This window comes from Amblyomma maculatum, unplaced genomic scaffold (genome assembly GCF_055883805.1).
Source record: "Amblyomma maculatum isolate TAMU_Amacu unplaced genomic scaffold, ASM5588380v1 scaffold_13, whole genome shotgun sequence".
In the NCBI taxonomy this organism is placed as follows: domain Eukaryota; kingdom Metazoa; phylum Arthropoda; class Arachnida; order Ixodida; family Ixodidae; genus Amblyomma; species Amblyomma maculatum.
This window is the reverse complement of record NW_028146738.1, coordinates 2061729-2078553: the sequence shown is the minus strand read 5'-3', so window position 1 is coordinate 2078553 and position 16825 is coordinate 2061729. Positions and strand designations below refer to the sequence as shown.

General features: G+C 45.3%; 1 protein-coding gene across 4 annotated transcripts in view; it reads right to left on the bottom strand.

The window, feature by feature from the left end:
* Nucleotides 1-16825, bottom strand: part of LOC146172100 (nose resistant to fluoxetine protein 6-like) — a 248137-nt gene that overhangs the window by 55217 nt on the left and 176095 nt on the right. For all 4 annotated transcript variants that reach the window (XM_084585943.1, XM_084585944.1, XM_084585945.1 and 1 more), the window contains exons 3-5: nucleotides 10480-10594; nucleotides 3699-3789; nucleotides 1135-1238 (exon numbers count right to left, since the gene is read on the bottom strand). In XM_084585943.1, coding sequence (XP_084442069.1) covers nucleotides 1135-1238; nucleotides 3699-3789; nucleotides 10480-10594 — 310 coding nt within the window. The remainder of the gene's footprint in view (nucleotides 1-1134; nucleotides 1239-3698; nucleotides 3790-10479; nucleotides 10595-16825) is intronic.

The window sequence follows — 16825 nt, the reverse complement described above, 5'->3', positions numbered from 1 at the left end:
ATCTGCTAGATAGAATTGGTTTTAGGAGCACTTGTGCTCCACGGCGTGCCATCGGAGGGCGGTACCAAGGCGATAGAGGTCCGAAACCCACGCATGGTATTCCAGCCAACGGAATGGCGAAGGGAGCAGGGCGAGATACACAGATACCCTGACGCTACCACACGGAACAGACGTCGGGCCCAGTCGCGAAGACGTGCTCAGGCCATGAGAAGCAGAATAGTAGATCGAAAGCTTGCGCAAAATGCTTCCACAGTAGGTTTACACAGTACTATTATGCAAGCACTCAAAACTCCTAAGTTTCTTCTTATTTCGTTGTATGATGCACTGCATAGTGCACGCCTTCAGCGCGCATGCACAACTCGCCTTGGGGGCGCCAGATGGCGCCTTGTGCCGGCCAGCTGCAAGCACGTCAGCTGTATGGGGAAGAATCAGTGCGTGGGCACTGGCCCGCGGTACGCGATATGTTGCAAGCGGTAACGACACACACTATTCTGAAAGTCTCTGTCACAAAGAAAATTTGAAATTATACCACAAAAACTTTTTATACCCCTTCGGTTTCAATATAGAAACATTTCGTCCGAGCGCCAGCGATTTCCGAAGTTTCCTTCACAAAATACTCTTAAATTATGAGGAACACTTAAGCTCCGCCTTTAAAGGTGTGACGTAATGGCTTTAAGACCACGTTATCCAGCTACAAGTCATAGGCGCCCACCCCACATACAAAAACTCCACTTTAAGCAAACCGTACGAACGCGCCCGCGTGGCCTAGAAGTAGCGTGCCAGACTCGGCATACCAAAGCACTGGAGCACTATACCAAACACGCCACATGGTCTTGCGCTTCATGAATTCTTGAGCATATAATTTGGTCTGATGGTTATCCTTTTATTTGGGCAACGAGGACACCTTTACCAGCGGACTACATTCCGTCACGAACTTGTCTGGTTGTAGCGGCGAAAACCTGCATTCCAATAGAACGGCAGAGCTAACTTCTGTAAATATCACGATGAGTTAATATAAAGCGCCGTTCCGTCTTCGGTGATTTGCAGGTCATACTTTGCACAGCTGTACATTGAGGATGTTCCTCGGACTATCAGTACACTGAACGGCGCGCGCAAATGACTCAGGTCACTTACTTTCTGCCTCCGTTTCCTTCTTGTCGGGCTGCCGCATGGCCTTCTTGACGAGATCCACAGCAGTCGAGGCTAACGCTATGGCCATCAGGATGCACACCAAGGTCCTGGGACAAGAACATCGAGCTGATTGCAAGCAAATGATTTTCGGCAAATAGAACACATAAAGCCGCCAGCTTTGTCGGTGCCTAACTTAGAATGCAGCATCTTCTTTGTTTTCTTCCTCACTTCCCGGCTAGATCCACCCAGATGGAGCTTGCCCTGCTAAGCATTAGAGTGATTGCCATGCTATTGATATGTTTACTGCCGGTCTGCCGCGGGACAGCGGTATCTCACGCTCGGCTGCTTACATCTCGGTGGCGGCAATCGAGCACTGGCTTCGGCGGCCGCATTTTTGGGGAACCGAAATACATAAAACACCTTCGTGCTGTTCGATGTTAGTGCCCGTTAAAGAACCACAGTTAGTTGACACTAATCCGGAGCTTTCCATTACGGCATCACTCAGCCATATGTTTCGCTTCGGGACGTGAAACTACACAAGCCACGCATGCTTATCGCCTTCCCCTGCATTTCTAAACACAGCGGCCCATGCACTCTCGACGTTCCTTAAATTTCATTCTAGTCCTCGAACTGTGTATAATAGCTTTGCTGATAAGCATGAATATTATTGGCAGACCAAAAGGATGCTTTCTATGTGCTGCCTTTGTTCCTGCTTGATAACATAGTCATTTCCGTTCTGTTTATTAAGTATTGAAAAAACTAAACGCTTTGTGTAGGCTATGCGCCACCATTATCGACGCATTTTTCTTTTTCAGCACAGTGGCTGACCGTTACATAGTGCCAATAAATCAATGAATCAGTTTACCTGATAAAAGTTGGAGCACAAGGGCAATTAAAGAATTTCCTTTTAAACCTCCCGGTTTCATTTGTTTAGAATAACGCAGGCGTTAAAGCGCAAGAGGGATCTTGCAGAAGAATCGCTGCTCTACAGCAACTGTGTGGCATGACACAATCTTTTCTTTGAAATCTATAAGCCCTATTCTGTATGCTTTACTGACCTTTCGGCTACCTTCGCTGTAATGCCCCGCATGCGAGGGGACATATACACACCAAAATCTCTCCTCATATGCTTGCATTTACAATACAGACTTCTGGATGAACTGAGCCTGCCCTAAGTCCCCAAGCTATTTGTTCATCGGCTGAGCCCCTAATGTCAGTCAGAGATGACGTGCGTTATGCGACTCAATTGCTAATGTTTCTATGGCACAAAGAGCCAACATTGTGTAATGAGTTTTACGTGCATAAGGTGTGACCAGCTCTGCCCGTGAGGACTTCTTTGAACAAGTTATAACAGGATTAAAAAAGGTGAACTGTATAGTTCGTCCCAGCAATAATTTATTTTGCGTTTAATTTCTCAGTGGTTAGAAGACCATTGCGTACTTTCTCTTTTCCTAGGCATAGACTTCTCCCATAGCAGCCTGCAAAACTGAGATGCCGTGCTCGCAGCTGCGCGAAGTGCGTAACATTGCTCCAAAGACATGTGTTCATGCATGCGTCCGGGATATTTTGCACTGCAACTTTCCAGAAAGAAAGCATCCTAACGAATGGTAAGTACGGGGCCTCAGTTCGGATTTATGAAAAGAGAGGGAGAGTAATTTAATGAGAAGAAAGGTGGAGAGGTCGGCCGGCGGTAACGAGACCCTGGCCTGCTACTACACACTGGGGAAGGAGGGACGAGAAAGTTAGTGTAGAGTTAGGATGATAAGGAAGGGTGATGGTGCCATAGTACAGTGAGGTTTCACTTGTGGTCTGAGTTATTGAGGAGACCATGCACACACTTAACGACACTTGTGAAACGCAACATGCCGCACAGGTCTTGGACACACACCACTTGTCATTCAACAAACACCGCCACAATTGCAAAGAACTCTGCACTCTCACATGTCACATGTCACCACAAAAGCAGGAACACGCACCAGAAAACCTCAAAGTACCACATACACTTCTGTTGCTCGCGCACGTGAGGAGACCATGCACACTCGTAGAAGGCAACATGCCGCATATGTCTTGGACACGCACAACTTGTCACTGAACACATGTGCCGACACAAACGCTGAAGCACGCACACCAGGCACGTCAGCAGAAGAAGCTCAAAGTGCACTGACACATGTTTCAGCACAAGCGCGTATGCACGTGTGATACTCACTCACTTCACAGCGGACGCAAATGTCACAGGCCGGAATCTAACCCGTTTCGCATAAAACATCGAACAGGGCCTTCGTCATGCGCCAGTTATCCGTTTGTTCGCCCTGACCCTAGAGTTTTTTCTTCAGGAAAAAAGCCCTGGAAATAAAATCTCAAGCAGGAGCGCACATACTTGAAAATAAATGTGCAATACGAAGAGAGAATTGAATTGCGCGCTAAACTCCTCCAAAGAGCACTCCCGAGAAAGGCGTTCCAGTCTACTAATATCAAGGCGCCTTTCGTTTTTAACTTCGTTCTCAGACATGACCGTGTTTTCCTACCTCCCCGAAAGAAGTCTGAAGAACGACGGTATGCACACTTACACGATGGCCGTCTGGTCCGCATTGAGCTTCGCGTTCTCATCCTTGTCTTCGCAGTTAGAAACCTTTACTTCGAACTCTGCAGACTTGACGACTGTAATAAAATAAACAACAAACATTAAGACAATAAAAGGTAATGAACGGGGTCACATTAAAGCATTAAACGTCTTGGAGAAAATTGCTCCCAAAGGCATACTTATAAAGTACTGGTTTTGTGTTACCAATTAAACAACTCCATAGGAGCCCTGGTACGTCTTTTTGTATGATTATTTTTTAAAAGAAGCACTTCATCCTGAGGGCTTTAAATTAAGCGATGTTCAGCTTCTGCGTTCAGTGAAATAAGCTGGAGTGGTAAAGTGAGGAGTGTCTGAGTTTACACAGCTTCAAAGTATCGTTTTCTCCTCCCGGAACAGAAGGAAACGAACCTCGCAGGAGTGTTACAGCCTTATATTCTTGTTCTCGGCAGCAAGAAGTAGGCTCCAATTACTTCGAAAAAAGTGCTGCCAAGCTATTGCGACCCAAAGTGCTGCAAAGCCAGGCGAATTTCTGATTTTTAACGGTGTCAGACAAGTGTCAGCTAAAGAAAAACGGCAACCATAAATCAGCGCTTTCAAGAAAGCACAACGAACGAAGCATAATACGTAGGAAAAGAAGGAAGGGCAAGAAACAGCAAGAAGCCTACTGTTTCGAGTCTAAACTTTGTCTGAACATACAAAACACATACTTTTGTGAAGAACTAAAAAAAAGCGATAGGAAAAGTCGCTTACAAATAATTAAGCACCTAGTTACACCTTACCCGGTCAAAAGTGGTTGTAAGGAAGTAGAGGGTGTTCAAATTTATTATGAGCCCTCTTCAAGGAAGCCATAGTTGTTAGTTTTTTGTCATCTCCGAAATCAATCCCAGAAAACCTGAACGTTTTCGTACGGGAGCAATAGAGAGGGGTCATGCAACTGCTGTAAACCTAAAGGAAACTTTACCAGAGCTATATATATATATATATATATATATATATATATATATATATATATATACACACTGTCGCAGTTCGTTCAGTCACACTATAGCTGCCAGTCGACGTCATCACCGAATGAGGACGAAACTAACGTCATCAGAAAAATAAACATCCTGTCTCCACTGGGAATCAAACCTCCGTCCCTCAAATCCCCGAGCGAGAGCTTTAAATAACAGCGCCACGCCCGGGTTTTTCTTTCTTTACTACCTGATTTTACATAAGTACACTTGAACTGCGCCACACCCGGGATCCTGAAACGCGCATCATAATTACCCTTGTCTACAGTTAGAATCACAGTAGCGATAACAACGACGCTGCCCTTGGTGATAATGACAATGATGACATTAGCAATGATAATTACGGCGCATTTAGTTCATAACAATAATGAGGGCGAACGTGACGCACCGTGTGCACCAGCAACGCTCAGGATTTCGTATTTCTGCAGTGTAGATTCCACAGTGCTCTCGGATTTTTTTATTTCGGGAAGGTAATTCAACAACACTGCCAACCCATTAACTAGCAGCAATCACTGCTTTCCGCGAGCAAATAGTAATTTTTCAGCTTTAAAGAACAAACCAGCACTGCAATCTTTGACGCTAATTTATAGCGAGCATAATGAAACGTGAGCAAGGAAGTATTTGTGGACTGAAAGGCGTTGGAGCACTAACACGTGCTGCGCTGCCATGCGAATTTACTCTATTACCAATGTTCTGATGCTCTTCTTCGTGATTTCTCGATCTGAAATTCTTCCAAATTCTCGACAATTTTAACAGTTGACAGCGAAATCTTCTGATTTTTCTATTTTTCCTAGGCGAGGGCAAGGTGAAAACCCAGCACCTTATGCGGAATAGAAAGAGTGGGAACGGCATTTCCACTGCGCAAAGATTCCCCTTTTTCCAACAGAGCCATCAAACAGATTCGAGATAATGTCGATACGGCGATTAGCACTGAACACCTTGCCGAAAGCGCGTTAGCACTATCGTTGCTTCGCTGCGTGTTCCGAAAATTGCTGCAGCTTATATGTTATGCCGTTTACGCAACGGGTGTTTATCTTCGTTCGCGTACAATTGCAATTCGCTTAATCACTAACGTCTTAATTTGTGCCTCTATTGTCTCGAAAAATACTTTTCAGCATGTGTCGTCAAACGCCACATTGCGTGAAATACCACCCGACATAACGACCCGCGTAACCAAGGCGCCTCCGTGACGAAGCGCAACTGACCAGCGCCCTACTATGTCAGCTGCCAGCCACCATATTCCACAGCAACGCCAACGCTCAATTTTCTAACTTCAACGCGATCTCGTTAATGCCGGCTATAACAATTAAGTTAATTAATTAATTAATTAATTAATTAATCGGGTGGCTAAGCGCGTGTACGTCAACGAAGATTCCCAAGGGGAGCCAGGAGCCATTAACTCTGCGGTGTTATCCTCTTATAAGGCAGAGCTCAAGTGTCCCCAAATTTCTTCCCCCTTTCTTGTCCCATATTTTGCAAGGTTCCGCTGTGTGCGTGATGTGCAATAATACTCTGTGCCCGCTCGCTTTATTCACTGGATCACTGCCTTGTCGTGGCGGAGGGGCTTGCGAAACTCGATGAAGTCGTGAGCTCTGCTGTGTAGGGCCACCCAAGATAGACAGGTCACGGCAGAGAGTTCTGACAAAATGTGATTCACTGGAGAAGGTAATGGCAACCCACTCCAGTATTTCCTGCCAAGAAAACCCTATGGTCAGTCACAATACCATTATCGATATTGCGCCGGAAGATGAGCCCCCCAGGTTGGAAGGCGTCCCACATGTTACTGGGGATGAACAAAGGGCGATTCCTAGTAGCTCCAGGACGAATGAAGCGGCTGGGCTAAAGCCAAAAGGACGCTCAGTTGTGGATGTGTCGGGAAGCGACCGGAAAGTCCGATGTTGCAAGGAGATATATCACATAGCAACATGGAATGTAAGATCTATGACGCAAGGTAAACTGGATATCGTCAAGCGAGAAATGGACAGATTGAACATTGATATCTTGGGTATCAGCGAGCTCAAGTGGACCGGAATGGGAGAATTTAACTCCGGCGACCATTATGTCTTTTATTGTGGGCACGAATCCAAGAGAAGGAATGGGGTCGCTCTCATAGTAAACAGAAGAATGTGCAAAGCAGTGCTAGGGTACAACCCCAAAAACGACCGAATGATTTCACTTCGGATCCAAGGTCACCCTTTCAACATAACAATTATCCAAGTCTATGCACCGACCACTGCTGCTGAAGAAGCTGACGTTGAGAGATTTTATGCGGACCTACAATGCCTTTTAGACCGCACCCCATCATCAGACGTCGTTTTTCTCATAAGAGACTGGAATGCTAAGGTCGGGAGTGATGAAATATCCGGAATTACAGGCAAGTTCGGTCTTGGTAAGCCAAATGAAGCTGGGCAGAGGCTAGTAGAGTTCTGTCAAGAAAACAACCTGACCATAGCGAATACTCATTTTCAACAGCACAAGAGGCGCCTGTACACATGGATTTCACCGGACGGTCTGTACAGGAATCAGATCGATTATATTATTTGCCGCCAGAGATGGAGAAGCGCTATACAAGCAGTAAAAACAAGGCCTGGGGCCGATTGTGGCACCGATCATCAACTTCTTGTTGCCAAAATTAAGCTTCGATTGAGGAAAACGCAGAAAACTAGAAGGCCTTTCAGGTATGATCTGGATCAGATTCCATTAGAATATGCGGTGGAAGTGAGGAATCGATTTCAAGAATTAGATCTAGAAGACAAAGAGCCCGAAGAGATGTGGACTGATGTTCGTGATATAATACAAGAAGTTGCTACTAAGGTAGTTCCAAAGCAAAAGAAATGCAAAAAAGCAAACTGGTTATCTGAAGAGGCTTTGCAAATAGCTGAGGAAAGGAGGATGGCAAAAGGTATGGGGGAAAGAGAAAGATACAAGGTTCTCAATGCGGATTTTCAGAAAATAGCAAGGAGAGATAAGAATGCCTTCCTGAACATACAGTGTCAAGCAGTTGAGGACAACAGCCAATTAAGGAACACAAGAGCTCTGTATAAGACAATCAAAGATATCAAAGGAAGCTTCTGTGCTAAGCTGGGCGTGATAAAGGACAAACGAGGCAAGGACCTCACTGAAGCCTCAGAGATAAAGAAGTGGCAGGAATACACAGAAGAACTGTACAAGAAGGACCCGGATGTGCAAACCCAACATAGGACGGCTGTGATTACTGATCTCGAGCCGGGCATCCTGAAGAGTGAAGTTGAAAGGGCCTTAGCCAGCCTTGCTAAGAACAAAGCTAGCGGAATTGATGGTATTCCAGCTGAGTTGCTTCAAAACCTCAACCACGACGCTGTTAACACACTGCATACATTATGTCAAAAGATTTGGACAACCCTGCAGTGGCCACAGGATTGGAGGAGGTCAGTTTACATCCCCATTCCAAAGAAAGGCAGTGCCAAAGATTGTTCCAACTACCGCACGATCGCGCTTATTTCGCATGCTAGCAAGGTGATGTTAAAAATCCTGCAAGGTAGGCTGCAGCAGTATGTGGATCGGGAGCTTCCGGACGTGCAAGCTGGGTTTCGCAAGGGCAGAGGAACTAGAGACCAAATTGCCAACCTTCGCTGGATCATGGAAAAAGCAAGAGAGTTCCAGAAACCCATTTACTTCTGCTTTATTGATTATGCGAAAGCGTTTGACTGCGTAGATCACAGCAGATTGTGGCAAGCTCTCCAAGAGATGCGAGTTCCAATTCACCTCATCTGTCTCCTCAGGAACCTTTATGAAGGGCAAGAAGCCACAGTCAGAACTGGGCATGGTCTTACTGATTGGTTTCCGATTGAGAAAGGGGTGAGGCAAGGCTGCATACTGTCGCCCTGCCTATTTAACCTATATGCAGAGTGCATCATGAGAAAGGCCGGTCTGGACGAGTCTTCAGCTGGAGTGAAGATTGCTGGAAAACGTATCAACAACCTTAGATATGCGGATGATACCACTTGAATGGCAGAAAGTGAAGTGGAACTCAAAAGACTTCTGATGCGCGTACAAGAAGAGAGTGAGAAGTTTGGGCTTAAACTGAACATTAAAAAGACGAAGATCATGGCGTCTTGCCCTATCAAGTCCTGAAGCATCAATGGACAAGAAGTGGAAGCTGTGACAGATTTTCTGTTCTTGGGCGCCAAGATTACCTCGGAAGGAGACTGCAGCCATGAAATTAGGAGACGCCTGCTTCTGGGAAAGAGAGCAATGGTTAGCCTTGACCGCCTAGTAAAGAGCAGAGACATTAGTATGCCAACCAAGATCCGTATAACCCGTGCTATGGTCTTTCCAGTTGTGATGTATGGATGCGAGAGTTGGACTGTGAAAAAGGCTGACCGCCGAAGAATTGACGCGTTTGAATTGTGGTGCTGGCGAAGACTCTTAAGAGTTCCTTGGACTGCCAGAAGATCAAATCAGTCGATATTGTCGACCATAAACCCTGAGTGTTCATTGGAGGGTCAAATTCTAAAGTTAAAGCTCAGCTACTTTGGTCATCTGATGAGAAGAGAGGAGTCGCTGGAGAAAGATTTGATGTTGGGAAAGGTTGAGGGTCGCCGGAGAAGGGGTAGGCAGCGAACGCGATGGTTAGATGGCATTCTCGAGGCATTGCAGATGAAGCTATGTGATGTTAAGAAGATAGTGAGAGACCGGAAAGCGTGGCGTGACATGGTCCATAGGGTCACGAAGAGTCGGACACGACTGAACGCCTGAACTGAACTGAACTGAAACACAGAGCTTTCACTGAGCAACCTGGTCAACAGTTCCAAACAAGGTTTGGTCGCTTCCCCCCCCCCCCCCGAATATTATTCAACGAGTAGAGAAATTAGGCTGTAATGCAGTATTCATATTGGACTAACCTCACGTTTAAATGCCACTTACGAGCGTAGATCCATGCTATTTATATTCCCGCTACCTACCTTCATTTCTGTGCACAAATGCTTGCTTTCAAGAAGTGCACTGGTTAAAAAGAGAAGAAATATAAAGCAACGCAGAGACAGGTAGAAGCATTTCCAGCCTGCGAGGTTTAACATGTGCCCAGAATGGAGATTTTTTTTTAGGAGGGAGGGGGGCAAACAAAATTAATTTTTTTACTGCGACATGTCTTTTAGAACATCATACACCAACATCGCTTTTCTAAAATAGCGCCTTCCGTGCACTTCCCAAACGTTTCCATTTTCAATTATGTTCCGCTTTGGAGCTTCTATAGCAGAGCGCCAGAATCACTTTGAAATACGTGCATACTCTCCAGCTTCGCACAGGGGAGCTTAACTCCGCGCGCATTGGTTCACACATAACCTCTTACATCACCGGCCCCGAAACATTAATCGGCAGCCGCGACGTTACACACGCTGATGTGCAACAGGGTATAAGCCTTATGGACGGGCAAAACCCAAACACCGCGGCGTGTCACACGACGGGCCGCAGCGCCTGGCAAAGGGCACTACTGCCGCCTCTGCCGACGACCCCAACGAAATCGTGTGCTCAGCTGGAGACCCACGCTTCGATCCAGGCTCGAAATCTAGGAAGCGTGCGTCGAAAGCTGCCGTTGCATTTTCAAGGCACGCACACGGGTGCATCGCAGAAGCGGCGACCAACAGTGCCGTGGCGGACTCCCCATTGGGAGGGCGTCTCGGTCGAAGTCGAGGGTCGCGCTGCAAAGCCGGCACGAACGGCAACTATGGTTCGGTGCAATGGTGACGCCACGGAAAGAGCACAAGCTGAACTCACGGCTAGCGGCGATGGTCTCGACGTCCTCTCGAGAACAGGTAGAAGGCACGCACACTCCGTAGCGGTACACCAGGAAGTAGAAGAAGTGCATCTTTTCTGCTATCTCGCCAGTCACCTGAGAGTTTAGAAAGGGAATGCAGGTGACATTAGCGATGACAGTACGAATCAGACTTCCAGGCAAACGAACTTAGAGATTCTCCATCATCGATATTTCAATGAAATGTTTGAAAAAGGTTGTATGACGGGCAATTTTACAACTCTGCTCTCTTGAGGCTGCCTTGGATAGCTTTGCAGCACTTTCACCTGCTTTCTGACTGGCCAAACGTTCGCCAAGTCTTCTTTGTTTGTTAAGCCTCTGCGTGTTATTCACGAAATCGTAGCCATTCCACATCAGCAGGTTCGGGAAGTAGCCGGAGGTGTCTGACAATAAGGAGTGACCACTGGCCGTTTTTTGAACAGTATATTATGCGTTTGCACTTAATGGCAAACGCACATCGAAAAATCGCAGTTTTGTTTTCAAAATCGAAGGCTGGCAATGTTGGCTATTTTGCAGAGTTTATCGTTCCTCTTTGAAATATAAATCAAGAGCTTCCAAAAATTATCGGGAAGTTAACAAAAATCTTAGATCACTCGCGGCGGCTATGAAAGATGCAGATCGAACCCATTTTCATGGGCGTGATGCGTCAAATCAAGTGCGTCACGCACGACCAGGCTTCTGCAAGCTAGTAGATTTATGTTTTTTTCTGCCTAAGGTTGGCTTCCCCACATCAAACTCCCATGAAGTAAGAATAATGAGAATAAAAAATTTCACTGCCAAAATAGTTTTTATCTGTGCCTTTTTATACCTTTCAGTCGTGTTTTTCTCATACACATATTTTGAGCCTAACATAGCTTTTTTCAGACAAAATTTCGTAAACCTTTTGTGGACCTATCAAGTCCAAATATGGTATGCATAATTTTGAAGGTGAGTACGATGCAATGTATAGGTTTCAATGCAATGAGCGACATTTTTTTTTTACCCAATTTTTTTTTTAATGTACAGGCTCTATAGCCACTGAAAACGATACACTAGATATAGAACTGTCTGAAAATGATGTATGTCAAGGGAATGACCTTACTTTGACCAGTTGTGCACAGTAGAGTTCTAGAAAAGAAAGGATTTGCGCTGCCCTTTGACGCATATTGTCATATCCAAAACCTGCACAAGCTTGCCCTGTTTTTCAGTCGCGCATGGAATTTTTAACACGAAAGCGTCAAGTTGGCTTAAACAAAAACAAATTTTTAAAGAGAAAATTAATTAAGTTCAAAAATTTGTACAATTTTCATTCACCTAGCGCTGAAATAAAAAAAATGTTTTCAGATGTTTCCTAACAACATGATCAATTAAACGCGGGCCTAAGTGATATAGTTCGCAAGCCCCAAGAAACACTTGAATTCAAGCTAGTACGCTTGTAGTGCATATGTACAGCCTTTATCAAAAGTTTACCGCCCAGACGGTTTGCTTTTAAGCCGTATAATATTGTCACGTGCTTCGGAGCGTCAGAAAGGAAAGGATTTTTGTATTAATCGCGGAAGTCCTAGCCATTGGAGAGGGTAGGACGAAAACCCTTCTTGCCTTCAGCAAGTATGGAAACCTGGGAATGCATTACGTGCCACATAGTATCGCTCAGAACTAGACCCCCTGGGCTGTAAACTTTGATAAAAGCTGTACATACACCTGAAAAAACAGCGGGGGAAAAAATGTGTCCCTTCACAGCAACACTGGGCCAGAAGGTGCGTCGTTTAGATAGCATCAGCAAAGAACACATAGTAATTAGAAACCATGTGTACAAAATGATATACAAGACATCTAACCAAATAAAATGAAGAAATGACTGTCGCACATTGTGTACTTGTAGAGAAGGCTTCAAGAACGCAACGCAAAATAAGAAGTCTCAACCCTTTTTCATTTTTCTTTGTGTTCCACACATTGACTAGCGCTGAGTAAGTCATTTGTATGTCAAAAGACGAAACTAAAATGAATATCTATGTAATTTGATTTAAAAGCAATTAAAATAAAAGTTACAACCTAGTGCAATTGCAAATTTATAGAATGGAGATGACACGTAGGCATGACCCGAGCTTCGTGGTTTGATTCAATTGAGCCAGATATCGAAGGTCAGGTAAATTTTGCCTCTGGCATATATTTAACGGTTATGCGAGACCTACAATGTAAATCCAGATTATGAGGCGCTGTTGTACATCAGGCAAAAATTGAATGCCAGCCCCGGCATTCGAGCCATACTGTCAATCTTGCGCCACCATGGGCATCTTCCTGTGAGAGGAGAGGGTATGGGGGAAAAAAAATTCTGCTTTGTTGAAGGCACAGGGAGCGTAACAGCGGTGTGTGTGTGTGTGTGTGTGTGTGTGTGTGTGTGTGTGTGTGTGTGTGTGTGTGTGTGTGTGTGTGTGTGTGTGTGTGTGTGTGTGTGTGTGTGTGTGTGTGTGTGTGTGTGTGTGTGTGTGTGTGTGTGTGTGTGTGTGTGTGTGTGTGTGTGTGTGTGTGTGTGTGTGTGTGTGTGTGTGTGTGTGTGTGTGTGTGTGTGTGTGTGTGTGTGTGTGTGTGTGTGTGTGTGTGTGTGTGTGTGTGTGTGTGTGTGTGTGTGTGTGTGTGTGTGTGTGTGTGTGTGTGTGTGTGTGTGTGTGTGTGTGTGTGTGTGTGTGTGTGTGTGTGTGTGTGTGTGTGTGTGTGTGTGTGTGTGTGTGTGTGTGTGTGTGTGTGTGTGTGTGTGTGTGTGTGTGTGTGTGTGTGTGTGTGTGTGTGTGTGTGTGTGTGTGTGTGTGTGTGTGTGTGTGTGTGTGTGTGTGTGTGTGTGTGTGTGTGTGTGTGTGTGTGTGTGTGTGTGTGTGTGTGTGTGTGTGCGTGCGTGCGTGCGTGCGTGCGTGTGCGTGCGTGCGTGCGTGCGTGCGTGCGTGCGTGTTTCCTGTCAGCATGTAGTACGTACCTGAGTTGCACATTTTCATCATGAGTATTCACGGCAACCGCGGGACGTTATTTATGCGTTTATCAGAGTAGGTGATGTTTAAGCGCTTTCATGCCGTATGTACGCGACGGAACTCGATGCAAGCTCCGTTTTCAATCCAGAAGATGAAAGCTGCGAGTGTAATGGATATTCACCCTGATAATGGACAAAAGTTCACGCTTTCCTGCGTGCAGCAAGCATTTCAGGGAATATTTTCTTCTCAGAGTCGACGGCAAATCTAAGCTGACGCCGATGGAGCTGGCTGAAGCACGCCTACATGCATGGTTTAAGAATTTACTGATTACTGTGTGTAGTCCAAGCCTACTAGTTTGCTGCAATTGCGTATTCTGATCACCGATCAGCAAATGAGCATAAAATCCATCACGACCATTATTAACTAATGATCTGAATCCAGATCACCCATTAAATAAAGCTTTTCTGCTCGAGATAGCAGAAATAATAATTTTCCTCCGCTAACATACCCTGCGCGCTTAATCTGATTTTTGTTTTTTCACGTGGTATAGAAACCTTGTTTGCAGGGATTAATAAAATTATTCCGTAGTTATGCATAGATTTATAAGCATAATAATTGAGACCGGCCATCTTTTCATCCTTACTATCACATTTTAACGTTTTAAATTATACGCTAAATGTTTCTTTGAAGAAATAAAATATGATTGAATCCCCTTTTTTAAGCTATACATCAACTTTACCATAAGCCGACTGGCAGGTAAGTAGGTTTTTTGTCGCGAGGCCTGAATCCTTCAGGAGTCCACCTTCCCAACCGTACTTTTTTTATTTCTTCTCTCCTGCGTTTCTTCCATGGGCCCCACGTCCTCTACCTATGGTAGCGGATTGAATGCTCTTTTTGTTGGTGCCTCTTGCCGTTTCCATTTTATTTTTTTTACAACGGTACATAACCTCGAGGCTCGAACACGATTCCATTCGAATGAAAGGTACCAGGACCGGACTTTCCTTTATCACCTGTTTTTAACCGTGCGGAAGCAGCTGGTTCGGACCTTGACGAGGGAAAAAGCTACACGGCCGTATAGTTTTGTAGCTTTGTACAGTATATAAAAAAATCAAAATTCATGGAACGGAGGTATGTCATGATAGGGTCTGGTATGGTATGGTATATGGTATAGTATGGTACGGTATGGTATGGTATGGTATGGTATGGTATGGTATGGTATGGTATGGTATGGTATGGTATGGTATGGTATGGGTATGGTATGGTATGGTATGGGTATGGGTATGGGTAGGGGTATGGTGTGGTATGGGTATGGTATTGTGTGGTATGGTATGGTATGGTATGGTATGGTATGGTATGGTATGGTACCCCAGCAGTCAAAAACAATGAGAGAACTTTGTCAAAAATACTGCACAATATTCTCTACTTCTGCCGTAATTACTTATTTGTCTGCACTTCCGTAGTACTTTTCATATATTTGTAGTTATTATGTAATACGTTTCTGTACGCTCTTGTTCTGCAGTACTTCTGTTGTTGTAGCTATACAAAATTCTGATGTCACTACAGAAATGTCTGTTGTCGCAACAGGTTCACCGTCAAAAACCACACAGAAATTCTATTGAAACAAAAGGGAATTTTTTGTAGTCTTTTCCAGTTTGTATGGTATGGTATGGTATGGTATGGTATGGTATGGTATGGTATGGTATAGTATGGTATGGTATGGTATGGTATGGTATGGTATGGTATGGTATGGTATGGTATGGTATGGTATGGTATGGTATGGTATGGTATGGTATGGTATGGTATGGTATGGCATGGCTTAACGTATTCAAGCTGCATGGAACATATCAGGACTGCCGTAATCAAGGGCAGCGCATTGATATATTGATACGCGTTGTTTTCGTACCTTTTTAATTTGCTGCATTGCGTGGGTGCTATGCATGTGACCCTATGTGCAAATTAGTCTCACGAAACCTCGTGAAACTTCTTAAATCGCCTCCCGAAACTGGTGCAGCATCATGAGGAACTAGATGCCTCGCACAACATTACCACTCCTTTTTTGAAGCTAGCCGTAGAGAATATTCTTTATTGCCATGCAAGGAGGGAAGGAAGCAAGACACAAATGGGCTCCAGTTCGTTCCGCACTCTGAGTCCAGTCAGCACACTGCATACGTCATTATAATGCCAGTGACGTAAAGGGCTGCATCACATTCCTTACCAAGGTCACCTTTTCACTGAGGCGTTCTTTGAGGAGCAATGGGCCCTACACTGGCAGTCCCATCGCCCTTGCACGCTAGTGCCACTCCCTCCCCTCTCCTTACGCATGTGCGCGGCTCATTTGCCTCACTGCGCAATGCGAAAAACAAGCCTTGAAACTTTATTTCTTCGTATTTTTCACCCTCGCTCACTGACACCAACAACAGGCGTCCTGTGCTAGAATGTTAAGTTCTTAGATCGGAAGCTGCGAGCCTCTTGAGCATGACAGTGCGCTCTATGACCTTTGGCTCCTTGCTTTGCTTGTTTTTGTTTTTCACTTCCCGTCTCGCCCGCCTCATTTCCTATCTTTTACAACTTTTCTTTCTAATTTTTTGCCCCGCGCTAGGTGATTGGGGCTCTGAATGTGGCCAAGAGCGAGCCATTCCTTTGGTCGGCCATCATCTTCAGTCACATTCCAAGCGGCGTGCTTTGCTGCCGAGCGCGAGTGGGATGCGGGGAAACTTAACTTCGCCTATTGCTCTAAACGCGCGACACTCCGGGAACTTTCCTCGTTCCCTTTTATTTATTTTTTTCTGCTTTTCTAAGGGTAAAGAATGAGGAACGATGTCGAGTGATGAGCACGACGTTTCTCAGTGGAGCGTTGCAGTCGCCGGCACTGTCGTGGAAAAAATAAAATAAAAGAAAGGGCGAAAAAAATCGCGCCGCAGAACGCATGCAAACGAGATGCGCATTTTCTTGCACTTGTCACATCTCTGCTTTTCTTTAGTTTTTGAATCTGTTCGCATACTCTCTTCTTTTTCTTTTTTCTCGTCTAACTCCTTTAACCCGGCATATCGCGATGCTTCATGCCACCCTTCCATCTCTCCACACCCTCCCGTTTAGCCCACGCCAGCGGCCGCATAATGCCGGGTGCCTCGAACGTATATTTCCGCGTTTGCATCTCCCGAGTCGTTCGCGTAAACGGTGTCTTCTGTTTTCGTTTTATTCCGTACTGCTCCTCGTGAAGTGAACAATCTGAGGGCGTTGGAGTTGGCAAAAGTTTGCGCGTATTTTGCTTGTTGCTTTCCGGTTCTGTTGTGCGGCATACATTATGCTCGGCGACATCGCGATGTATGTGTATGTGCGCAGGAACACGCCTTGACAGTTTGCATGTTTG